General features: G+C 40.8%; 3 protein-coding genes across 3 annotated transcripts; all 3 read left to right on the forward strand.

Moving 5' to 3' along the window:
- The first annotated feature begins 2,731 nt into the window (after positions 1-2,731).
- LOC136782693 (ATP-dependent DNA helicase PIF1-like) lies at positions 2,732-4,033 on the forward strand. The gene has a single exon (XM_066742303.1). It carries the CDS (start codon positions 2,732-2,734, stop codon positions 4,031-4,033), a length of 1,302 nt encoding a protein of 433 aa, XP_066598400.1.
- Position 4,034: 1 nt separating this feature from the next.
- Positions 4,035-6,207, forward strand: LOC136782689 (uncharacterized). Its single transcript, XM_066742299.1, has one exon. The coding sequence runs from the start codon at positions 4,426-4,428 to the stop codon at positions 6,205-6,207; it is 1,782 nt and encodes a 593-aa protein (XP_066598396.1). The 5' UTR covers positions 4,035-4,425.
- Positions 6,208-6,276: 69 nt separating this feature from the next.
- On the forward strand, positions 6,277-8,287 carry LOC136782694 (uncharacterized). Its single transcript, XM_066742304.1, has 7 exons — positions 6,277-6,367; positions 6,428-6,448; positions 6,568-6,590; positions 6,693-7,726; positions 7,821-7,908; positions 7,957-7,978; positions 8,208-8,287. Exons 1-7 carry the CDS (start codon positions 6,277-6,279, stop codon positions 8,285-8,287), a joined length of 1,359 nt encoding a protein of 452 aa, XP_066598401.1.
- The last annotated feature ends 18,816 nt before the right edge of the window (positions 8,288-27,103 follow it).

Here is a 27,103-nt window from a genome sequence, read left to right on the forward strand (position 1 = left end):
TTAGTTCGCAACCGACAGCTCTCGAATGCCGCAAAACACATATCGGCTGCACTGAACAAACCATTCGGTGGACCGTTTATGATTGCGAAGAAGTTATCGGAGACAGTTGTAGAATTGTCTGATTTGGCAGGAAACGTCACTGGCAAAATGTCTACGGCAGACATCAAGCCATACAAGCCTGAGCTACCGCAAGAGTAAACCCAGACTGAAGTGCATCACTGCACGCTTGGGCGTGGCAGCGAAAAACGAACTCGTGTTCGGGCGCTTTCGGTTTCGGGTCGAAACCTCCGTTACGGAGGGGGGTATGTAACGAAGTTCCCCGTTACGTATGCGAGATACCGAATAAAGAACATAAAAGCTACCGAACAGTGGATATTATTAATCCCTACGTTACCGACTCGTGAGATAGGCTCACGAGTGGATTATAGTTAACGTCAAGGATAGACCCCGTTGACAGGCAGAGGCCCGGATGAAAAGACCGGCGCTCCAAGAAACGATGTCCAGGTTGTCCTGGGGAGCAAGGCAGGGCCATGCCAAACAACCCAGGCAACCTGAGATACGGAGAAGCGGCCTCGGGGAGTCCTAAAAGAATGACAGTGTCTATAAGTCCCCACGAGGAGGGGAAATAGAACATCGAGTCTGGCTTGAACGCTGGTTACGCGCGTCAAGCAGGCTGCGCGAATGTCGTGCGCAGACTGCCAGAGCAGGCAGTCGGAACGCGACCATGGGACTGGGCTGATGTGTCCGTACGTGCTGGTGAGCGCGTGACGCGGCACTCAGCAGCCATGGGTCGGTTCGCGTACGTGAGGCGTGTGCTATAGGCCAGCCTGCACGTACGTCACGACTGGATACCGGCCAATGCATGGTGGGTTGTGCAGGGGCGTAGTTAGCCCGTTGGAATGTGTCCCGGTGCCCTCCGTAATCCCATAGGCCTGCGCTATGGCTGGACGGGCCGTGAACATTGCCTCCGTGGTGGTCCGCTCCTGGCAAAACGCTATGCTTTGGCAATTGATACCGCATGTTCCCGCACTCCTCACCACCACCTGTGTGTGGGTGGTGAGGAAGAAATGTATGCCCCTCAGCAGGCAGGTCTGCGAGGCTCGGACTTCCGTAAGGAACCCTCCCCTCTCTCCACGACCTAGCATACTGAGCGACCCTGGCTACCGCTACCGTCCATATGCATGGCCGCAGGGCCGTAAGAGATGCATAAAGAATGGGGTCGAAGGACCCAATTGATAACGTAGGGTTGTTGGCCACCCAACTGACCAACTGGCGCCCTGATACCGATAGAAAAGGACGGGCGAAGGTAATGGTAAAACCCGTAGAGTGAGTGGCCCCTCACACTGACGGGAATAACGTTACAAGATGTAGCTGCTTTCATTTTAAAGTATATTACTTGCAGAATGCCTTCCAAAAATATTTCTCCTGAATTATACAGACGCGTTGATAAGCACCAACGACACAAACATAACAGTTATTGTTTACGTGCTAAAAAGACTAAAAATACGACTAGTCAAATTTGCAGATTTGGTTTTTCTCGACCAGTAACAGATACATTATTAATCAGAGACGTCGCTGTATCCATGGGGCGTAGAAAAAAATTGAAAACAAAGAATAGACTTTATGACTTACCACGATCACAAGAAGAAGTTAACATTAATGATTATAATCCCGCAATTCTTTGTGCATGGGAAGGAAATATGGATATGCAATTCGTTGGAGAAAAATCGACTTTATTAACGTGGTACACTACTAAATATGTATCTAAGTCAGAAAAAAGTAATATAACAGATACACTGGACGTTATAAATTCTACTAAATCTATACGTAGTAATTTATGGAATATTGGAATGCGAATGTTAAATCATAGGGAGTGCGGTGCTTTAGAAGCTGTAGATTGCTTGTTAGGAATTCCCTTATTTATAACGGATCCAAAAACTACTATTCGATGGGTAGATGTTAATATGATAAGTAGTAGAAAATTAAAAAGTCGTAAAGAAATTGAAGCTTTAAGCCCCGATTCTACGGATATATTTTGTCACTCCATGCTAGATTATTATTATCCAACCAGGCCTAAGAATCTTGAATCTACATGCCTGTATGATTTTGTAAAATGGTATGATACTGTGAAACAGGAACCTATTAGAAAAGTGGAGCATTTCAAAACAAAAGATAATTTATATCTGAAAAAACGTTCAGTTGGTTGCTTAGTTAATCATTATCATTATAACATACAAACGCAACCAGAAGCATATTTCTATGCATTACTATTATTGTTTAAACCTTGGCGAAATACTGATGAATTGAAGTGTGGATGCGATACATACGCAGAAGCATTCGTGTCAGTACAGTCAGAACTTATGGACGGATTAAAATATCATGAACGTATTTTAGAAATTCAAAAAGGAATGGATTATATGAAAGAATTAATTAATAAAAATATTGAAGAAAGTAATGAAGATGATAAATATTCAAATGATTTGACATTAGAATGTGTACCTATAGAAGTAGAAGGTGCAATGAAAGACTTTCAAGATGTACAAAATAAGTACGAGGATTTAGATGTTTCACAAATGATATCAGAGTTGAACTCCGATCAAAAGAGAGTTTTTGATAAAGTGACAAAAGCTGTTTCTACCGATCATGAAATTCTTAGACTGTACGTTAGTGGTGAAGGTGGTACGGGTAAAAGTTTCTTGATAAAAACTATAAGATGTTGGAAAAAAAAACCATGAAAAAAGATGTCATTGTAAGTGCTCCCACGGGAATAGCAGCTTTTAACATTGATGGTCTAACGATTCACAGAGTATTTCAACTGCCAGTGGAACATGGACGTACAGCTAAATATACAGAATTATCAGATGTAGCAATTAAAATTATTCGGGAAGAACTTAAAAATGTTACATTAATAATCATTGATGAAATATCTATGATTTCAAATGTAACGCTAATGTATATACATCTTAGATTAGTGGAAATCTTCAATACCAAGGATTTAGATAATGGTTGGTTTGGAGGAAAACACATATTATTCTTTGGAGATTTGTTACAATTGCCACCTGTACGTGATAAACAACCTTTTATAAAGTTATCAAATATTGAAATTGAAAATTACATAGGCACTTTAGGTTCTTATGATTTATGGACAAATTTATTTTCCTATGATGAATTGACAATTAATATGCGACAAAAAACCGACAGTACTTATAAAGATATTTTATCGAGAATTAGAATAGGTATTGTACAATATTCGGATATTCAGATTTTACTTTCAAAAAAGATAAATTTCAAAAGTATTAAAATTGAAGATCGAATGCAAGAATTATGCGATTTCATTTCTGTTTTATCCTCTGATACTGTTTGTTTACTACCAACCTGTAGTCAGTGCGATACTTTGAATGAAGCAATGTTAGACAGACTGATGACTGACGAAATACAACTGATTGCTCATGATGCAACAGATTGTCCAATGTATTTAAAGAAAAAAGTGTTACAAGTATTAAATTCTGAGGATGAAGACAGTTCTCGAACAGCTGGATTATCCAGAATAATACGAATTAAATTGGGAGCTCGTATAATGTTAAGAAGAAATATTGACATTACGTTAGGTCTTGTCAATGGAACGATAGCTACGGTTAAATCAGTAACGCGATCCGTTGATAATAAGGATGATATTGAAAAAGTACAAATCATATTGTCCACCGGAGTAGAGTATACGATTGAACGTGTAAGTGTAAAATTTGAGGTAATGGATAGAGTTTACGTTATAAGAAAGCAATTTCCTATATGTCTCAGTTATGGCATGACAGTACATAAAAGTCAAGGGCTAAGTTTACAAACTGCAGTTGTAGATGTAGGTAACTCTATTTTTACTTGTGGTCAAGCGTACGTTGCTCTTTCACGAGTAACAACATTAGAAGGACTGCACATTATTAATTATGATCCAGCTTCTGTGAAAGCTAGTAAATTAGCCATAATAGAGTACAACAGGCTTCGAAAACAGTTTAGACCTGAATTAAGGGGTTATATCTAGTTAGAATTTTCAAAAAATCGATTTTTTTTTTATTTCATTTTCGTAATGTACTATAATTCAAGAATGAACACAGAAAATTTCAAGTCGATCCAAACAATATCTTTTGAGTTATAAGTATATTTGTGAAGATGCGTCTGCGCGATCATAGGTAGCGGCACGCATGTAGGGCAATGACCCGATCGGTAGCTGTTTACCTGGACCGTTGGTCCTTATATGAATGTTTGTTTTGTATATCTATACATTATTTGATTTTATATTATTGTCCTGCTTATATCTGTCAGCTAGATTTAACGGTTTTCGTCCCACAGCTGACAAATATTGTAGAACTGTTTGCTACTCACAGCACTTCTGTCATACTTATTTTAGTTAGCTTTTGATTGGTGTGTGTTAAAATGAAAGTAAATAGGGATAAGCGGAAATCTACAAGTGCACATAAAGGTAGAAACAAAAAGAGAAGACATGTTTTTAATCCAAAAACATCTGAAACCAACGAAGGTAGTTTTAGTGCATCTGCGAAAAAAATAACAAATCAAGATTCTGTTATTGTGCCTCGAGATGCAACTGTCGAATACAGGATTTTGAACTTTATCACGGTTTTTGCGGCAATTTCTGAATATGTAAAATGCAAATCTTGTGGTGGAGATATAAAATTCCAAACTTCATCTGAACGTGGTCTTGGTTTTAAGATTGTTTTGCTGTGCGACGAATGTGCAACGCGTACTATCAATTCTTGTCCGTTTATTGGGCATTCATATGCAATAAATAGACGTTTTATTTTTGTAATGAGAATACTCGGATTAGGACTGAAAGGTGCAAAAAAGTTTTGTGGTCTAATGGACATGCCCGCTTTTTTAACTCAGAGTACATATGACATGATTCTGAAAAATATACATGGTTGTGTACAAATTGCCACCGATAAGCTTTTAGATAATGCTCGTACTGAAGAAAAACAGTTCACATCTGCAAATCAAGGCGAAGCTCATTCAACAGAACTCACTGTATCTGGCGATGGAACTTGGAAAAAACGAGGATTTAGCTCTTTATACGGTGTTGCATCATTGATTGGCTATTATTCCGGAAAAATATTGGATGTTTGTGTGAAAAGTTCGTATTGCAAACAGTGCGAAGTTTGGAATAAAAAATTGCATACTGAAGATTATCAGGATTGGTATGAAAACCACAAAAAAAGTTGTTCCGCCAATCATTCAGGTTCTTCCGGAAAAATGGAGGTGGATGCTATAATTGAAATGTTCAAGCGTTCAATGAAAAGTTTTGGAATCATGTATAAAAACTACATCGGTGACGGTGACTCCAAAACATACTCCGGGATATTAAAAGCTGCACCATATGAATCTGTAGAGATTTGTAAAAAAGAGTGCATTGGGCATGTACAGAAGCGAATGGGCACGCGACTTCGAGAAGTTGTTAAGAAATATGTGGATACCGTTGTCAAAGGCAAGAAAAAGGTTCAACGAAAAACTCTTGGTGGCAAAGGTCGACTTACTGGCAAGATGATTGACAAACTCACAGTCTATTATGGTTTGGCAATAAGAAGAAATTGTGATTCTGTTGAGAAAATGCATAATGCTATATGGGCTACATTTCATCATTATTGCTCAACCGATGACAATCCTTTGCACGAGAATTGCCCGATCGGACCGGACTCTTGGTGCTCTTGGCAGCGAGCAGCAGCTTCAAATGAATTAGCTGCATTTCACCACGATTATGAACCGTTACCTGCTGATGTAATCGAAGCTATTCGTCCAATTTATACAGATCTTAGCAATGAAAAATTATTGGAAAGATGTGTCGGTGGATTTAATCAAAATAACAACGAAAGTTATAATCAGCTTATTTGGAAAATTTCACCAAAAATCATTCCCTGCGGATCAAAAATCGTTGAAATAGCAGCTAATGTCGCGGCTGGTATATTCAATGAGGGTACTTCATCTTTATTATATTTTATGTATGCAATGGGTGTGTGTATTGGACCGAGCGCACATGAATATGCCCAAAAAGAGGATGAAGAGCGTGTCGCGATATCTGACCATAGAGCGCAGGAAGCGACTCGAGATGGAAGAATAGCTCGAAGACAGCACCAAATCGATGTTTTGGAGTCTGCCAAAGAAATTGAGGGTTTACTGTATGGCCCTGAAATAGATGATTCAGTGTAAGTTAAAGAATAAAGAATTTTACTATGTGTCAAACTTTTTCAAAACTTCAAACGCGTTTTTCTCAAAACTATGTTTTCAAAGTCGGTGTACACGATAACTCAAAAACGGCTCAACCGATTGCTCTCAAATTTTTATACAACCTTTGTGAATATATTTTCTAGTGATTAATCGAAGGATTTGAAGTTTTGATTTATTTTTGTCATTTTATAAATAATTGAAGGTCGAAATTTGCATGCGAAAAGTAAAAAATTTTTTTGAGAAGCCGCCATTTTGTTAAAAATCAATATTTTGATTATTCCTTCGATTAATTACTAGCTAATCTATTATACTAACGAAAACTTCTCGATTTTTGCATTTTAGATAATCCAGTCCTGAGTTCTGATGTACACCGCAAAACACCTTTTTTTCGAGGACGGTTGGGAGAACGCTGATTGTGGCACTATTTTTTAATATTTCTATTAAAAAAAAATTTGTCTGCAATGTAGAATAGCTCTATTTTAAGTATAAAAAATTGTGAGCAAATAAATTTAAAACTCTTCTTAGGAATTGTTTATAAAAAAATCGATTTTTTAAGCGTCCTGACTAGATATAACCCCTTAAAGAATATAAGTATTTTTGAAGGAAATACTAGAAAAATGCTTGACACTATGTGGATGATTCCAAAGAATATTCAAGAATGTCAAATAATTGATAGTGAAATACCTAAGAATTTAATGTGGAATGTTAGAGGCATTTTAAATAATAATAAAATTTATTCTTATGCAAATGCTACTATGCAATGTATGTTATATTGTTCTTCCATTAGAAGTGCCATATTTAGTTTAGATGATAACGATGTTATAAGACGTTTTATAAATGTCTATCAGACTAACAAAAGTATTATTACTCTTGATGAAGTTAGGCAATGCTTAGGAAATACGTATCTGAATAATCTTAAACAAGATGCTGGTAAATTTATTACAGATTTTTGCAGCAAATTTCATTTTATGAAGTCAATAGTAGAAAATAATTTTACTACAACTTCACGGTGTGTTACATGTGATAACACAAAACTGCATCATTCTTCGAACTTTTCTATTTTACTTAATATTCCCGAAAAATCTAAAAAGTCATATGATCTGACTGAATTAATAAAACAAAATTATTCAATATGGATTAAACAAAAATTACCTTGTCAACTTTGTAATGGCACGGAACAGCTTAAAAAAGTTGAAATAACCACGACAAGTAAGGTGCTTATTATTCAGCTGGTACTTTTTAAACAAGTAAATGATCAATTTACAAAAATTCAGCAATGTGGAATTAAAAGTATTCCAACTACAAAATTGCGCATTAATGATAATGCTTATAAAATTCTTAGCGCAATCTTTCATAATGGTACAACTATTGACGAAGGATACTACATTTCTATGTTACGTCATAGTGGTTCTTCTTGGATAGTTGTAGATGATGAAAAGATTACCAATACGAATTGGCCTCGTAATGCAAAAAATATTTACATATTATTTCTTGAAAAAATGTAAATGAATTAAAACATGCATTTTACTTAATTATTTTTATATGTTGAAAGTATGTTATTGATTATGAAAAATTTAATTAAGTTTTTATTATAGTGAAACTGAAAACATTAAAAATGTAGCCTGGATATTAATTATAAAGTTCATTTATGCAAAATGCATTATAAATATCAATAAATTCAATGTGTTGACTGTGATATATTTTCAATATTAATATATATATTTTTATTAGTTAAGCACTGCTGTTACAAAACGTGAGAAGTGTGGAAATTTTCTTTAAATTTTGTAGAATTTAAAAGAATAATTTAATTTTATAAATATTGTACTCTTACAAAACGTTATGAAATCCCCCAAAAAACAGACTTCGCCTGTAAAAAAAGTCGGCAAGTACATAAACCATCTAGCATAAATAATATAGTAAAATTATCCAATTAAAAAAAGTAGTGAAATCCAAATATTAGGCAAGTATATTTATTACCTTAGCAAAAGTTAAATTTTTGAAAAAAAAAAGGAACAAAATGTCACTTGCCGGGCCCGTGATGTCCATGAACAGTGGGAAATGAATCGTGTGTGAGATTCAGCTATAGCATAGTATAGGAATTTCATGTTAAAATACAGAGTGAAGTTAGTCGAACCACAGACGATTCTATTTCTCACTGTGCATGGACATCACGGGCCCGGCAAGTGACATTTTGTTCCTTTTTTTTTTTCAAAAATTTAACTTTTGCTAAGGTAATAAATATACTTGCCTAATATTTGGATTTCACTACTTTTTTTAATTGGATAATTTTACTATATTATTTATGCTAGATGGTTTATGTACTTGCCGACTTTTTTTACAGGCGAAGTCTGTTTTTTGGGGGATAAGTACTACCAGACCCCAAGTGAGTTACCCTAGTCCCTTATAAGTACTCCCTGACCCCAAGTGAGTTACCATAGCCCCTTTATAAGTACTCCCTGACCCCAAGTGAGTTACCAAAGCCCCTTTATAAGTACTACCAGACCCCAAGTGAGTTACCCTAGTCCCTTATAAGTACTCCCTGACCCTAAGTGAGTTACCATAGCCCCTTTATAAGTACTCCCTAACCCCAAGTGAGTTACCCTAGTTCCATATAAGTACTCCCTGACCCCAAGTGAGTTACCAAAGCCTCTTTATAAGTACTACCAGACCCCAAGTGAGTTACCCTAGTCCCTTAAAAGTACTCCCTGACCCCAAGTGAGTTACCATAGCACCTTTATAAGTACTCCCTTACCCCAAGTGAGTTACCCTAGTTCCATATAAGTACTCCGTGACCCCAAGTGAGTTACCATAGCCCCTTTATAAGTACTCCCTGACCCCAAGTGAGTTACCAAAGCCCCTTTATAAGTACACCCTGAACCCAAGTGAGTTATCCTAGCCCCTTTATATGTACTCTCTGACCGCAAGTCAGTTACCCTAGTCCCATAGAAGTACTCCCTGACCCCAAGTGAGTTACCATAGCCCCTTTATAAGTACTCCCTGACCCCAAGTGAGTTACCCTAGTCCCATAGAAGTACTCTCTGACACCAAGAGAGTTACCATATCACCTTTAAAGCACTACCTGACCGCAAGTGAGTTACCATATCACCTTTATAAGCACTCCTGACCCCAAGTGAGTTATCCGAGCCCCTTTATATGTACTCTCTGACCACAAGTCAGTTACCCTAGTCCCATAGAAGTACTCCCTGACCCCAAGTGAGTTACCATAGCCCCTTTATAAGTACTCCCTGACCCCAAGTGAGTTACCATAGCCCCTTTATAAGTACTCCCTGACCCCAAGTGAGTTACCCTAGTCCCATAGAAGTACTCTCTGACCCCAAGTGAGTTACCATATCACCTTTAAAGCACTCCCTGACCGCAAGTGAGTTACCCTAGTCCCTTATAAGTACTCTCTGACCCCAAGTGAGTTACCCCAGCCCCTTTATAAGTACACCCTGGCCTCAAGTGAGTTATCCTAACCCCTTTATATGTACTCCCAGACTCCAAGTGAGTTACCCTAGCCGCTTTATATGTACTCCCTGACCCCATGTTAGTTATCCTAGCCCCTTTATTAGTACTCTCTGACCGCAAGTGAGTTACCCTAGTCCCATATAAGTACTCCCTGACCCCAAGTGAGTTACCATACCCCTTTTATAAGTACTCCCTGACACCAAGTGAGTTATCCTAGCCCCTTAAATGTACTCTCTGACCGCAAGTGAGTCACCCAAGTCCCATATAATTACTCCATGAACCCAAGTGAGTTACCATAGCCCCTTTATAAGTACTCCCTGACCCCAAGTGAGTTACCATAGACCCTTTATAAGTACTCCCAGACCCCAAGTGAGTTACCCTAGTCCCTTATAAGTACTCCCTGACTCCAAGTGAGTTACCCTAGCCTTTTTATAAGTACACTCTGACTCCAAGTGAGTTATCGTAGCTCTTTTATATGTTCTCTCTGACCGGAAGTGAGTTACCCTAGTCCCATAGAAGTACTCTCTGACCCCAAGTGAGTTATCCCAGCCCCTTTATAAGTACACCCTGGCCCCAAGTGAGTTATCCTAGCCCCTTTATATGTACTCCCAGACTCCAAGTGAGTTACCCTAGCCGCTTTATATGTACTCCCAGATCCCAAGTGAGTTACCCTAGTCCCATAGAAGTACTTCCTGGCCCCAAGTGAGTTACCATATCACCTTTATAAGTACTCCCTGACCCCAAGTGTGTTACCCTAGTCGCTTATAAGTACTCCCTGACACCAAGTGAGTTACCCTAGCCTTTTTATAAGTACACTCTGACCCCAAGTGAGTTATCCTAGCTCTTTTATATGTACTCTCTGACCGGAAATGAATTACCCTAGACCCACAGAAGTACTCTCTGACCCCAAGTGAGTTACCCTAGCCCCTTATAAGTACTCCCTGACCCCAAGTGAGTTACCCTAGCCACATTATATGAACTCTCTGACCGCAAGTGAGTTACCATATCACCTTTATAAGTACTCCCTGACCCCAAGTGAGTTATCCTGGCCCCTTTATATGTACTCTCTGACCGCAAGTGAGTTACCCTAGTCCCATAGTAGTACTTCCTTCCCCAAGTGAGTTACCATAGCCCCTATATAAGTACTCCCTGACCCCAAGTGAGTTACCATAGCCCCTTTTTAAGTACTCCCTGACCCCAAGTGAGTTACCAAAGCCCCTTTATAAGTACTACCAGACTCCAAGTGAGTTACCCTAGCCGCTTTATATGTACTCCCAGATCCCAAGTGAGTTACCCTAGTCCCATAGAAGTACTTCCTGGCCCCAAGTGAGTTACCATATCACCTTTATAAGTACTCCCTGACCCCAAGTGTGTTACCCTAGTCGCTTATAAGTACTCCCTGACCCCAAGTGAGTTACCAAAGCCCCTTTATAAGTACTACCAGACTCCAAGTGAGTTACCCTAGTCGCTTATAAGTACTCCCTGACACCAAGTGAGTTACCCTAGCCTTTTTATAAGTACACTCTGACCCCAAGTGAGTTATCCTAGCTCTTTTATATGTACTTTCTGACCGGAAATGAATTACCCTAGTCCCACAGAAGTACTCTCTGACCCCAAGTGAGTTACACTAGCCCCTTTATCTGTACTCTCTGACCGCAAGTGAGTTCCCTAGCCCATTTATATGTACTCTCTGACAGCAAGTGAGTTATCCTAGCCGCTTTATATGTACTACCAGACCCCAATTGAGTTACCCTAGTCCCTTATAAGTACTCCCTGACCCCAAGTGAGTTACCCTAGCCACATTATATGAACCCCCTGACCGCAAGTGAGTTACCATATCACCTTTATAAGTAATCCCTGACCCCAAGTGAGTTATCCTGGCCCCTTTATATGTACTCTCTGACCGCAAGTGAGTTACCCTAGTCCCATAGTAGTACTTCCTTCCCCAAGTGAGTTACCATAGCCCCTATATAAGTACTCCCTGACCCCAAGTGAGTTACCATAGCCCCTTTTTAAGTACTCCCTGACCCCAAGTGAGTTACCAAAGCCCCTTTATAAGTACTACCAGACCCCAAGTGAGTTACCCTAGTCCCTTATAAGTACTCCCTGACCCCAAGTGAGTTACCATAGCCCCTTTATAAGTACTCCCAAACCCCAAGTGAGTTACCCTAGTTCCATATAAGTACTCCCTGACCCCAAGTGAGTTACCAAAGCCCCTTTATAAGTACTCCCTGACCCCAAGTGAGTTACCAAAGCCCCTTTATAAGTACTCCCTGACCCCAAGTGAGTTACCAAAGCCCTTTTATAAGCACTCCCTGACCCCAAGTGAGTTACCAAAGCCCTTTTATAAGCACTCCCTGAACCCAAGTGAGTTATCCTAGCCCCTTTATATGTAGCCTCTGACCGCAAGTGAGTTACCCTAGTCCCATATAAGTACTCCCTGACTCCAAGTGGGTTACCATAGCCCTTTTATATGTACTCCCTAACCCAAGTGAGTTACCCTAGTCCCATAGTAGTACTTCCTTCCCCAAGTGAGTTACCATAGCCCCTATATAAGTACTCCCTGACCCCAAGTGAGTTACCATAGCCCCTTTTTAAGTACTCCCTGACCCCAAGTGAGTTACCAAAGCCCCTTTATAAGTACTACCAGACCCCAAGTGAGTTACCCTAGTCCCTTATAAGTACTCCCTGACCCCAAGTGAGTTACCATAGCCCCTTTATAAGTACTCCCTAACCCCAAGTGAGTTACCCAAGTTCCATATAAGTACTCCCTGACCCCAAGTGAGTTACCAAAGCCCCTTTATAAGTACTACCAGACCCCAAGTGAGTTACCCTAGTCCCTTAAAAGTACTCCCTGACCCCAAGTGAGTTACCATAGCCCCTTTATAAGTACTCCCTGACCCCAAGTGAGTTACCAAAGCCCCTTTATAAGTACTACCAGACCCCAAGTGAGTTACCCTAGTCCCTTATAAGTACTCCCTGACCCCAAGTGAGTTACCATAGCCCCTTTATAAGTACTCCCTGACCCCAAGTGAGTTACCAAAGCCCCTTTATAAGTACTACCAGACCCCAAGTGAGTTACCCTAGTTCCATATAAGTACTCCCTGACCCCAAGTGAGTTACCAAAGCCTCTTTATAAGTAATACCAGACCCCAAGTGAGTTACCCTAGTCCCTTAAAAGTACTCCCTGACCCCAAGTGAGTTACCATAGCACCTTTATAAGTACTCCCTTACCCCAAGTGAGTTACCCTAGTTCCATATAAGTACTCCCTGACCCCAAGTGAGTTACCATAGCCCCTTTATAAGTACTCCCTGACCCCAAGTGAGTTACCAAAGCCCCTTTATAAGTACTACCAGACCCCAAGTGAGTTACCCTAGTCCCTTATAAGTACACCCTGACCCCAAGTGAGTTACCATAGCCCCTTTATAAGTACTACCAGACCCCAAGTGAGTTACCCTAGTCGCTTATAAGTACTCCCTGTCACCAAGTGAGTTACCCTAGCCCCTTTATAAGTACACCCTGACCCCAAGTGAGTTATCCTAGCCCCTTTATAAGTACACCCTGAACCCAAGTGAGTTATCCTAGCCCCTTTATATGTACTCTCTGACCGCAAGTCAGTTACCCTAGTCCCATAGAGGTACTCCCTGACCCCAAGTGAGTTACCAAAGCCCCTTTATAAGTACTCCCTGACCCCTAGTGAGTTACCAAAGCCCCTTTATAAGTACTACCAGACCCCAAGTGAGTTACCCTAGTCCCTTAAAAGTACTCCCTGACCCCAAGTGAGTTACCATAGCCCCTTTATATGTACTCCCTAACCCCAAGTGAGTTACCCTAGTTCCATATAAGTACTCCCTGACCCCAAGTGAGTTACCAAAGCACCTTTATAAGTACTACCAGACACCAAGTGAGTTACCCTAGTCCCTTAAAAGTACTCCCTGACCCCAAGTGAGTTACCATAGCACCTTTATAAGTACTCCCTGACCCCAAGTGAGTTACCATAGCCCCTTTATAAGTACTCCCTGACACCAAGTGAGTTACCCTAGCCCCTTTATAAGTACAACCTGACCCCAAGTGAGTTATCCTAGCCCCTTTATAAGTACACCCTGAACCCAAGTGAGTTATCCTAGCCCCTTTATATGTACTCTCTGACCGCAAGTCAGTTACCCTATTCCCATAGAAGTACTCCCTGACCCCAAGTGAGTTACCCTAGTCCCATAGAAGTACTCTCTGACACCAAGAGAGTTACCATATCACCTTTAAAGCACTCCCTAACCGCAAGTGAGTTACAATATCACCTTTATAAGCACTCCTGACCCCAAGTGAGTTATCCTAGCCCATTTATATGTACTCTCTGACCACAAGTCAGTTACCCTAGTCCCATAGAAGTACTCCCTGACCCCAAGTGAGTTACCATAGCCCCTTTATAAGTACTCCCTGACCCCAAGTGAGTTACCATAGCCCCTTTATAAGTACTCCCTGACCCCAAGTGAGTTACCCTAGTCCCATAGAAGTACTCTCTGACCCCAAGTGAGTCACCATATCACCTTTAAAGCACTCCCTGACCGCAAGTGAGTTACCCTAGTCCCTTATAAGTACTCTCTGACCCCAAGTGAGTTACCCCAGCCCCTTTATAAGTACACCCTGGCCTCAAGTGAGTTATCCTAACCCCTTTATATGTACTCCCAGACTCCAAGTGAGTTACCCTAGCCGCTTTATATGTACTCCCTGACCCCAAGTTAGTTATCCTAGCCCCTTTATTAGTACTCTCTGACCGCAAGTGAGTTACCCTAGTCCCGTATTAGCACTCCCTGACCCCAAGTGAGTTATCCTAGCCCCTTTATATGTACTCTCTGACCGCAAGTGAGTTACCCTAGTCCCATAGTAGTACTCCCTACCTCAAGTGAGTTACCATATCCCCTATATAAGTACTCCCTGACTCCAAGTGAGTTTCCCTATCCCCTTTATATGTACTCTCTGACCGCAAGTGAGTTACCCTAGTTCCATATTAGCACTCCCTGACCCCAAGTGAGTTATCCTAGCCCCTTTATATGTACTCTCTGACCGCAAGTGAGTTACCGTAGTCCCATAGTAGTACTCCCTGACCCCAAGTGAGTTTCCCTATCCCCTTTAAATGTACTATCTGACCGCAAGTGAGTTACCCTAGTCCCATATAAGTACTCCCTGACCCCAAGTGAGTTACCATAGCCCTTTTATAAGTACTCCCTGACACCAAGTGAGTTATCCTAGCCCCTTAAATGTTCTCTCTGACCGCAAGTGAGTTACCCAAGTCCCATATAATTACTCCCTGACCCCAAGTGAGTTACCATAGCCCCTTTATAAGTACTCCCTGACCCCAAGTGAGTTACCATAGACCCTTTATAAGTACTCCCAGACCCCAAGTGAGTTACCCTAGTCCCTTATAAGTACTCCCTGACACCAAGTGAGTTACCCTAGCCTTTTTATAAGTACACTCTGACTCCAAGTGAGTTATCGTAGCTCTTTTATATGTTCTCTCTGACCGGAAGTGAGTTACCCTAGTCCCATAGAAGTACTCTCTGACCCCAAGTGAGTTATCCCAGCCCCTTTATAAGTACACCCTGGCCCCAAGTGAGTTATCCTAGCCCCTTTATATGTACTCCCAGACTCCAAGTGAGTTACCCTAGCCGCTTTATATGTACTCCCAGATCCCAAGTGAGTTCCCTAGTCCCATAGAAGTACTTCCTGGCCCCAAGTGAGTTACCATATCACCTTTATAAGTACTCCCTGACCCCAAGTGTGTTACCCTAGTCGCTTATAAGAACTCCCTGACACCAAGTGAGTTACCCTAGCCTTTTTATAAGTACACTCTGACCCCAAGTGAGTTATCCTAGCTCTTTTATATGTACTCTCTGACCGGAAATGAATTACCCTAGTCCCACAGAAGTACTCTCTGACCCCAAGTGAGTTACCCTAGCCCCTTTATCTGTACTCTCTGACCGCAAGTGAGTTCCCTAGCCCATTTATATGTACTCTCTGACCGCAAGTGAGTTATCCTAGCCGCTTTATATGTACTACCAGACCCCAATTGAGTTACCCTAGTCCCTTATAAGTACTCCCTGACCCCAAGTGAGTTACCCTAGCCACATTATATGAACTCTCTGACCGCAAGTGAGTTACCATATCACCTTTATAAGTACTCCCTGACCCCAAGTGAGTTATCCTGGCCCCTTTATATGTACTCTCTGACCGCAAGTGAGTTACCCTAGTCCCATAGTAGTACTCCCTGACCCCAAGTGAGTTACCATAGCCCCTTTATAAGTACTCCCTGACCCCAAGTGAGTTAACATAGCCCCTTTATAAGTACTCCCTGACCCCAAGTGAGTTTCCCTAGTCCCATAGAAGTACTCTCTGACCCCAAGTGAGTTACCATATCACCTTTAAAGCACTCCCTGACCTCAAGTGAGTTACCATATCACCTTTATAAGCACTCCTGTCCCCCAAGTGAGTTATCCTAGCCCCTTTATATGTACTCTCTGACCACAAGTCAGTTACCCTAGTCCCATAGAAGTACTCTCTGACCCCAAGTGAGTTATCCCAGCCCCTTTATAAGTACACCCTGGCCCCAAGTGAGTTATCCTAGCCCCTTTATATGTACTCCCAGACTCCAAGTGAGTTACCCTAGCCGCTTTATATGTACTCCCAGATCCCAAGTGAGTTACCCTAGTCCCATAGAAGTACTTCCTGGCCCCAAGTGAGTTACCATATCACCTTTATAAGTACTCCCTGACCCCAAGTGTGTTACCCTAGTCGCTTATAAGTACTCCCTGACACCAAGTGAGTTACCCTAGCCTTTTTATATGTACACTCTGACCCCAAGTGAGTTATCCTAGCTCTTTTATATGTACTCTCTGACCGGAAATGAATTACCCTAGTCCCACAGAAGTACTCTCTGACCCCAAGTGAGTTACCCTAGCCCCTTTATATGTACTCTCTGACCGCAAGTGAGTTCCCTAGCCCATTTATATGTACTCTCTGACCGCATGTGAGTTATCCTAGCCGCTTTATATGTACTACCAGACCCCAATTGAGTTACCCTAGTCCCTTATAAGTACTCCCTGACCCCAAGTGAGTTACCCTAGCCACATTATATGAACTCTCTGACCGCAAGTGAGTTACCATATCACCTTTATAAGTACTCCCTGACCCCAAGTGAGTTATCCTGGCCCCTTTATATGTACTCTCTGACCACAAGTCAGTTACCCTAGTCCCATAGAAGTACTCCCTGACCCCAAGTGAGTTACCATAGCCCCCTTATAAGTACTCCCTGACCCCAAGTGAGTTACCATAGCCCCTTTATAAGTACTCCCTGACCCCAAGTGAGTTACCCTAGTCCCATAGAAGTACTCTCTGACCCCAAGTGAGTTACCATATCACCTTTAAAGCACTCCCTGACCGCAAGTGAGTTACCCTAGTCCCTTATAAGTACTCTCTGACCCCAAGTGAGTTACCCCAGCCCCTTTATAAGTACAACCTGGCCTCATGTGAGTTATCCTAACCCCTTTATATGTACTCCCAGACTCCAAGTGAGTTACCCTAGCCGCTCTATATGTACTCCCTGACCCCAAGTTAGTTATCCTAGCCCCTTTATTAGTACTCTCTGACCGCAAGTGAGTTACCCTAGTCCCGTATTAGCACTCCCTGACCCCAAGTGAGTTATCCTAGCCCCTATATATGTACTCTCTGACCGCAAGTGAGTTACCCTAGTCCCATAGTAGTACTCCCTACCTCAAGTGAGTTACCATATCCCCTATATAAGTACTCCCTGACTCCAAGTGAGTTTCCCTATCCCCTTTATATGTACTCTCTGACCGCAAGTGAGTTACCCTAGTTCCTTATTAGCACTCCCTGACCCCAAGTGAGTTATCCTAGCCCCTTTATATGTACTCTCTGACCGCAAGTGAGTTACCGTAGTCCCATAGTAGTACTACCTGACCCCAAGTGAGTTTCCCTATCCCCTTTAAATGTACTATCTGACCGCAAGTGAGTTACCCTAGTCCCATATAAGTACTCCCTGACCCCAAGTGAGTTACCATAGCCCTTTTATAAGTACACCCTGACACCAAGTGAGTTATCCTAGCCCCTTAAATGTACTCTCTAACCGCAAGTGAGTTACCCAAGTCCCATATAATTACTCCCTGACCCCAAGTGAGTTACCATAGCCCCTTTATAAGTACTCCCTGACCCCAAGTGAGTTACCATAGACCCTTTATAAGTACTCCCAGACCCCAAGTGAGTTACCCTAGTCCCTTATAAGTACTCCCTGACACCAAGTGAGTTACCCTAGCCTTTTTATAAGTACACTCTGACCTCCAAGTGAGTTATCGTAGCTCTTTTATATGTTCTCTCTGACCGGAAGTGAGTTACCCTAGTCCCATAGAAGTACTCTCTGACCCCAAGTGAGTTATCCCAGCCCCTTTATAAGTACACCCTGGCCCCAAGTGAGTTATCCTAGCCCCTTTATATGTACTCCCAGACTCCAAGTGAGTTACCCTAGCCGCTTTATATGTACTCCCAGATCCCAAGTGAGTTACCCTAGTCCCATAGAAGTACTTCCTGGCCCCAAGTGAGTTACCATATCACCTTTATAAGTACTCCCTGACCCCAAGTGTGTTACCCTAGTCGCTTATAAGTACTCCCTGACACCAAGTGAGTTACCCTAGCCTTTTTATATGTACACTCTGACCCCAAGTGAGTTATCCTAGCTCTTTTATATGTACTCTCTGACCGGAAATGAATTACCCTAGTCCCACAGAAGTACTCTCTGACCCCAAGTGAGTTACCCTAGCCCCTTTATATGTACTCTCTGACCGCAAGTGAGTTCCCTAGCCCATTTATATGTACTCTCTGACCGCATGTGAGTTATCCTAGCCGCTTTATATGTACTACCAGACCCCAATTGAGTTACCCTAGTCCCTTATAAGTACTCCCTGACCCCAAGTGAGTTACCCTAGCCACATTATATGAACTCTCTGACCGCAAGTGAGTTACCATATCACCTTTATAAGTACTCCCTGACCCCAAGTGAGTTATCCTGGCCCCTTTATATGTACTCTCTGACCGCAAGTGAGTTACCCTAGTCCCATAGTAGTACTTCCTTCCCCAAGTGAGTTACCATAGCCCCTATATAAGTACTCCCTGACCCCAAGTGAGTTACCATAGCCCCTTTTTAAGTACTCCCTGACCCCAAGTGAGTTACCAAAGCCCCTTTATAAGTACTACCAGACCCCAAGTGAGTTACCCTAGTCTCTTATAAGTACTCCCTGACCCCAAGTGAGTTACCCTAGCCACATTATATGTACTCTCTGACCGCAAGTGAGTTACCATATCACCTTTATAAGTACTCCCTGACCCCAAGTGAGTTACCAAAGCCCCTTTATAAGTACTACCAGACCCCAAGTGAGTTACCCTAGTCCCTTATAAGTACTCCCTGACCCCAAGTGAGTTACCATAGCCCCTTTATAAGTACTCCCTGACCCCAAGTGAGTTACCAAAGCCCCTTTATAAGTACTACCAGACCCCAAGTGAGTTACCCTAGTCCCTTTATTAGTACTACCAGACCCCAAGTTAGTTACCCTAGTCCCTTATAAGTACTCCCTGACCCTAAGTGAGTTACCATAGCCCCTTTATAAGTACTCCCTGACCCCAAGTGAGTTACCAAAGCCCCTTTATAAGCACTCCCTGACCCCAAGTGAGTTATCCTAGCCCCTTTATATGTAGCCTCTGACCGCAAGTGAGTTACCCTAGTCCCATATAAGTACTCCCTGACTCCAAGTGGGTTACCATAGCCCTTTTATATGTACTCCCTGACCCCAAGTGAGTTACCAAAGCCCCTTTATAAGTACTACCAGACCCCAAGTGAGTTACCCTAGTCCCTTATAAGTACTCCCTGACCCCAAGTGAGTTACCAAAGCCCCTTTATAAGTACTACCAGACCCCAAGTGAGTTACCCTAGTCCCTTAAAGTACTCCCTGACCCCAAGTGAGTTACCATAGCCCCTTTATAAGTACTCCCTAATCCCAAGTGAGTTACCCAAGTTCCATATAAGTACTCCCTGACCCCAAGTGAGTTACCAAAGCCCCTTTATAAGCACTCCCTGACCCCAAGTGAGTTATCCTAGCCCCTTTATATGTAGCCTCTGACCGCAAGTGAGTTACCCTAGTCCCATATAAGTACTCCCTGACTCCAAGTGGGTTACCATAGCCCTTTTATATGTACTCCCTGACCCCAAGTGAGTTACCAAAGCCCCTTTATAAGTACTACCAGACCCCAAGTGAGTTACCCTAGTCCCTTATAAGTACTCCCTGACCCCAAGTGAGTTACCAAAGCCCCTTTATAAGTACTACCAGACCCCAAGTGAGTTACCCTAGTCCCTTAAAGTACTCCCTGACCCCAAGTGAGTTACCATAGCCCCTTTATAAGTACTCCCTAATCCCAAGTGAGTTACCCAAGTTCCATATAAGTACTCCCTGACCCCAAGTGAGTTACCAAAGCCCCTTTATAAGTACTACCAGACCCCAAGTGAGTTACCCTAGTCCCTTAAAAGTACTCCCTGACCCCAAGTGAGTTACCACAGCACCTTTATAAGTACTCCCTGACCGCAAGTGAGTTACCCTAGTCCCATAGAAGTACTCCCTGACCCCAAGTGAGTTACCATAGCCCCTTTATAAGTACTCCCTAATCCCAAGTGAGTTACCCAAGTTCCATATAAGTACTCCCTGACCCCAAGTGAGTTACCAAAGCCCCTTTATAAGTACTACCAGACCCCAAGTGAGTTACCCTAGTCCCTTAAAAGTACTCCCTGACCGCAAGTGAGTTACCCTAGTCCCATAGAAGTACTCCCTGACCCCAAGTGAGTTACCGTAGCCCCTTAATATGTATTCCCTGACCCCATGTGAGTTATCCTAGCCCCTTTATATGTACTCTCTGACATCAAGTGAGTTACCCTAGCCCCTTTATAAGTACTTCCTGGCCCCAAGTGAGTTACCATAGCCCCTTTATTAGTACTCCCTGACCCCAAGTAAGTTATCCTAGCCCCTTTATATGTACTCTCTGAACGCAAGTGAGTTATTCTAACCCTTAATAAGTACTCCCAGACCCCAAGTGTGTTACCCTAGTCCCTTATAAGTACTCCCTGACCCCAAGTGAGTTACCATAGCCCCTTTATAAGTACTCCCTGACCCCAAGTGAGTTATCCTAGCCCCTTTATATGTACCCTCTGACCGCAAGTGAGTTACCCTAGACCCATATAAGTACTCTCTGACCCCAAGTGAGTTACCATATCACCTTTATAAGCACTCCTGCCCCCAAGTGAGTTATCCTAGCCCTTTTATGAGTACTCCCAGACCCCAAGTGAGTTACCATAGTCCCTTATAAGTACTCCCTGACACCAAGTGAGTTACCATAGCCCCTATATAAGTACTCCCTGACCCCAAGTGAGTTACCATAGCACCTTTACAAGTACTCCCTGACCGCAAGTGAGTTACCCTAGTCCCATAGAAGTACTCCCTGACCCCAAGTGAGTTACCATAGCCCCTTTATAAGTACTCCCTAACCCCAAGTGAGTTACCCTAGTTCCATATAAGTACTCCCTGACCCCAAGTGAGTTACCAAAGCCCCTTTATAAGTACTACCAGACACCAAGTGCGTTACCCTAGTCCCTTAAAAGTACTCCCTGACCCCAAGTGAGTTACCATAGCACCTTTATAAGCACTCCTGACCCCCAAGTGAGTTATCCTAGCCCCTTTATATGTACTCTCTGACCACAAGTCAATTACCCTAGTCCCATAGAAGTACTCCCTAACCCCAAGTGAGTTACCCTAGTTCCATATAAGTACTCCCTGACCCCAAGTGAGTTACCAAAGCCCCTTTATAAGTACTACCAGACACCAAGTGCGTTACCCTAGTCCCTTAAAAGTACTCCCTGACCCCAAGTGAGTTACCATAGCACCTTTATAAGTACTCCCTGACCCCAAGTGAGTTACCATAGCCCCTTTATAAGTACTCCCTGACACCAAGTGAGTTACCCTAGCCCCTTTATAAGTACACCCTGACCCCAAGTGAGTTATCCTAGCCCCTTTATAAGTACACCCTGAACCCAAGAGAGTTATCCTAGCCCCTTTATATGTACTCTCTGTCCGCAAGTGAGTTACCCTAAGTAGACATGCTAGGCCGGTTCTGGCCCCCCCCCCCCCCCACTCCTGTCCACTCGGCTGAGCCTGGTTGCGAGGTAGTGGGGGGAGCCAAGAAGTGCTAAGCGGTGGTGGTGGGGGAAATCGGAGGCTCCACGTGAGCTCGCAGCAAGTATGGGCGAGAGGGTTGCGGGGGTGCGGGAGGATACTTGCAGCATTTTGACATCACACCCCCACTCCTCTGACGTCAGGTCTCAGTTAGTAAAAGCAATTTCCTAGATGGTAAAACAGATTCTCCCTGCGTTTTTTTTTGCTCGCGTAACCTTGAATCTTTGCAGCATGCTACTACCCCGTTGAACCCCCTTTACCCTAAATGTAGCTGAGTATGTTACTTTTTTCCATAGCTCAGCAATTTTTGAACTAATATATAATAGCATGCACAAACACAATTTTATAAATCAACAAAACAAAAATAAACCTTATTATATATGTTTTTATTGTAATAACAGTTAATTATAAAATGGTATTATTGAAATATACATTGATTAAAATGTTGATAATATAAATGTACAATGTTACATTTTTTTAAGTTATATATTTTCAGAAGATAATAGTTCAACAATTACATCTCGTTTTTCTTGACCCAATCTTCTCCTTTCAGTGCTTGAAGCCACGGTAATAAAGCTGCTGGTTCACACATATAACATGCTTTTTTTAAAAAGACTACTCTATTTTAAAATGATATTTTTAATTCGAAACTTCGTAACTATGAGATAGTAATTCCTGCTATAAGACCTTTTTAAAGCGTTCTTGACAGATGTCAGTGTTAACTGAAAAGTACATACAATCATCATATGCATTCAATATTACTACGTAAAGGCTAGAATGCTATAAATATACACCTATTCGTTTACTTCATCTTCAGTTATCATGACATTCTCGCTGTCGATTATTCCAGTAACTTTATTATTTTCAAAAATCGAGAAATTGTCCTCAATATCATCACTATAATCACTGTCAATTATTTCAATTACAGTATCAGCATCATCAGAATCATCTACATTGAATACTTCGTTTACTTCATCTTCAATTATCATGTCATTCTCGCTGTCGATTATTCCAGTAACTTTATTATTTTCATAAATCGAAAAATTGTCCTCAATATCATCACTATTATCACTGTTAATTATTTGAATTACAGTATTAGCATCATCAAAATCATCTGCGGTCAATACTTCAGTTACTTTATCTTCAACCATTGTCTCGTTCTCACCGTTGATCATTTCAATAACATCAATACATTCCTCGCTACAATCATCACTATTATCACTATTATCACTGTCAATTATTTCAATTACAGTATTAGCATCATTAGAATCATCTACATTGAATACTCCGTTTACTTCATCTTCAATTATCATGTCATTCTCTCTGTTGATTATTCCAGTAACTTTATTATTTGCAAAAATCGAAAAATTGTGCTCAATATCATCACTATTATCACTGTCAATTATTTGAATTACAGTATTAACATCATCAGAATCATCTGCGGTCAATACTTCAGTTACTTCATCTTCAATCATTGTCTCGTTCCCACCGTCGATTATTTCAATAACATCAATATATTCCTCGCTACAATCATCACTTATAATTTCCTCACAACGTTGCATATTTGTATTAATTTGAAATAGTAATTCAAATAATAAGTTCATATCCCTTTCAATTTCATTTAATATATTGTCACTACAATTGTATATAACTTTAATATTAACCATTGAAATAGTTTTTCTTCAAAATGTCTCCTTTACTTTAAACTGTTAAAACAGAGGATGAAACAAAAATCGAATGAACTGTTTAGAGCTACTCAAGTATTTAAAACATTTCCACCACCAACTACCTTAATAAAAGACACCCTTTCAACAGAAACGTTGGAGGTGTGTGTACTTATCATTCATATTTTATTTCGTTTGATGGAATTACACCCTACTTTAGATAAGCAAACACATATCATCATCTTGCTAAGCGATGAAACCAAAATCATCGTGAGAATCAACGTAATAGAGTTTCAAGGCAGAAACGTTTAAGGTATAACACATACACATGCTTTTAATAAAAGAAGAAGAATAATTTTATTAATAAGCCTATGTCGTTTAATTCTTAAATATGATATATATTAGAAAGATTTGTATGAACGATGTATGTTTCGGATGTGCAAATACTTTTGATGCTTCAGATATACAATCATACGCATGCTTTTAATAGAAGAATGATTTTATTAATAAGCCTAGGTCGTTTAATTCTTAAATATAATACATATTAGAAAGATTTGTATGAACGATGTATGTTTTGGATGTACAAATACTTTTGATGCATCAAATTTCAGCGAGAGAGAAGCGTGCTTCAGATATACAAATATCTTTGTCGTATTAAATATCAGCACGTGATGAAAATTAAGTACCTCTTAGACGCTCCACGCTGGACCTTACCGTATAACGATATGTCATACGTGTGGGGGGTGAAATTGAGATCTTCAGCGAGATCATATTTTTTTACGAAATTTTAATATATATTTTATCCAGATGATAGATCTTTACAAATATGTTGATCGCTAACACATTGAAGATCATCAAAATGTGCTTGAATGATTCATGCATATTCTTTTAATAGAATCATAATTTGATTAATCAGCAGTATATCATCTTACTAATCAGTGTTAATGACATGTTAAAAATCTGCACACGTTTTCAACAAAAAATTATTTACCCCTTCCATCAATGAATTTTACCCCCTCCATCAACAATTTTTTCTATATAAATGGATTCGAATAATACTGAACCAGCTTCAATCTGTTCAAACTTTAGCTAGTGCATCGACCGCACAACCAGCAAGAATCTTCCGATCAGTACTTTAGTTAGTGCATCAACCACAACCAGTAAGAAAACTCAGATCAGTTTATACCTCAGTCTCAATTGCTAATGAAAGGTAGGAATATATTATTCAAATATTGTTTTAATTTTTCAATAATAATAATAATAATAGTTTTCTCTAATATAGGGTCTACATAAAATGGCATTTTTAACTGGAGTTAATGCATTCGCTTTCATCCCTGAGAAGACATTTGTTAAATTAAACAGTCTCGAGGAAAATAAAGAATATGAAATAATTGAAATGATGAAAATAAAGACTAAATATGGAATGAGGATAATAGCGAAACTATCAACGGAGGATTGGTTTTATCTCCCTGCCCGGATGGTTGCCTTACTCGAATCGCAGGATCAGTTTACGGAGCTGATAAATGCAGCATCACAAAATATTTTAATCATGAAATACTTAGGCGGGAATTATAATAATTTAGAATTTAAGATTAAACAATAAGTGTTTTGCATAATAAATGAGTGAATAAAATGCTTTATATATATTTATTAAAAAGTGCTTTATTTTTTTTTCTAACCTTACATATCTAACTTACATTTCTAACAATATTCGTAAGCGGATTATAGTCTATAATTTTATCATGTATAATTAAACAATAGGCTGTAGTATTACTCGGAATATTTTTCCAACACTCGATTTCAATCTTAACATCGACCGTGCCGGTTTTCACTGACTCGTTCTGATGTGAACAATCAATTACAAAGAGCGGACCGTATTGCAAGAAGTTTAGGTAATCGAGCATTGGTTTCGACAGTTTTTCACCAGCATAATATGAGTGGAAAAATTTTACATACATATCATAGAGTACGGAGTAGCGAGATTTCGTGAAATCAGTATCGAGACGATCGTACGGATAAAATTCAGAATTTAAATAGACTTTAACATCACGTACATCGCAATCGCTAAATTTAAGTACATTCGAATATTGATCGTTCTTCTTATTCTTTCTAAACGCCAGTATCACGTATCGAGGCTTCTCCAATTGTGTAGCTGCTTTAACAGCCCATGTATGTCGCTGTGTTTGTGGTAAAAGGGGATATTCGTAGAGCTCCCAGGAACGAAAAGCCATGGTGAGATTTTTATTCTGCTCGATAATGCGTAGAAATTGTAGTTTGGTAAATTCATTTAAAGTTACGTGAGGCATTCTCCATTGCACTCGATGCAGTTCAATCCCAGAATCGGTAAACTGATTCGAAGAAAATATTGAATTTATATCATTACGCGCTCGTATCAGAACGAGCTCATGGCGTGCATTGATAACGACACGTTTGTAATCTTCGCAGAATCCCAACAGCATATGCAGGGGTACGCAAAAGCTGAATGTGTCAGCAACATTTTCACGCTCTTGAGTGGCAACGAACCAGCCAGAATGACGTAGACTCATACTCTCTTCACTGCTTAAAGATACGAGATTCTTCATACTGGTGGTGATACCAACGTTTTTGCACCGATCAATCTCAATACCGTTCAATTCATAACGAATTTCATCAAACAGAAATGCCATGGAATTAGCGTCGAGCATAACTTTATCCGTCAAAGGTGTAGTAGCAGCACGAGTACCTTCAATCAGCTTCCCCTCTATGTAGAGGTAACTACCACTGGGCAAAAGAATCAAATCTTGCTGTTGTATTGGGATGCGAATTTCATCGCTATTTCCCAATGATGCATTCGCATACGGATTGTAAGCATGTATTTCCAATTTAGTGATGCGGTTGTCGTACGCAGGCTGTGCGGTAACGTTCAATGGATCCATTATTTCTTTTCTTCACAGTCAGACCCAATGAGCGTAAAAAATTTATATTTTTTCTTGTCAAAACTTTTTTGTCACCGATCACGTTTTTCCCTATTTCACTCTGAACTGATGTATTCAGCTCTGATGCAGCTAATTGACTGATTGGTTCATCGAGTAATGTTGGTTTATAATCGTCGGTATTCTTATAAATCAACATCTTCTAATGTGTAATCGTATGGTGATTTCCTCCTTTCCAAAATTTACAGGACGATTGTCTTGATCGAGAATACGTAATGTGAGACGATCGATTACCCTTGCAATGACTGGCAAGTAAATGACGTTCTTCGGTGTTTCCGAGATTTTATAGCCTGGTGGAACGCTTGGGAAAAATTCGTGGATGACATGTCGTGGTCTACCGTTCGTATATGCACCAGCGGTAATGTTACATTCGATACGTAGAATATTTACTTTTAAAATGTTCACAGGCTCGTCTGATTCAGCCCAAGTGTTTGGTAGGATTACGCGGTCTGACGAAAATCCTAGCAGAGAACCAATATTATTAATTTTTGTAAAATC

This window comes from Prorops nasuta, unplaced genomic scaffold, assembly GCF_024137725.1.
Source record: "Prorops nasuta isolate Cenicafe-Biocafe unplaced genomic scaffold, Cenicafe_Pnas_1.2 PNAS00029, whole genome shotgun sequence".
NCBI classification, from domain to species: domain Eukaryota; kingdom Metazoa; phylum Arthropoda; class Insecta; order Hymenoptera; family Bethylidae; genus Prorops; species Prorops nasuta.

Excerpts from the sequence above, each read along its gene's own strand:
- LOC136782694 (XM_066742304.1), top strand. The coding sequence starts at position 6,277 with ATGTTTTCAAAGTCGGTGTACACGATAACTCAAAAACGGCTCAACCGA. Across the intron at positions 6,591-6,692 it reads ATCCAGTCCTGAGTTCTGAT|AATAGCTCTATTTTAAGTAT; the intron begins GTACACCGCAAA and ends TCTGCAATGTAG. Across the intron at positions 7,979-8,207 it reads AAGCACTGCTGTTACAAAAC|CAAAAGTTAAATTTTTGAAA; the intron begins GTGAGAAGTGTG and ends TTATTACCTTAG.
- LOC136782689 (XM_066742299.1), top strand. The coding sequence starts at position 4,426 with ATGAAAGTAAATAGGGATAAGCGGAAATCTACAAGTGCACATAAAGGT.
- LOC136782693 (XM_066742303.1), top strand. The coding sequence starts at position 2,732 with ATGAAAAAAGATGTCATTGTAAGTGCTCCCACGGGAATAGCAGCTTTT.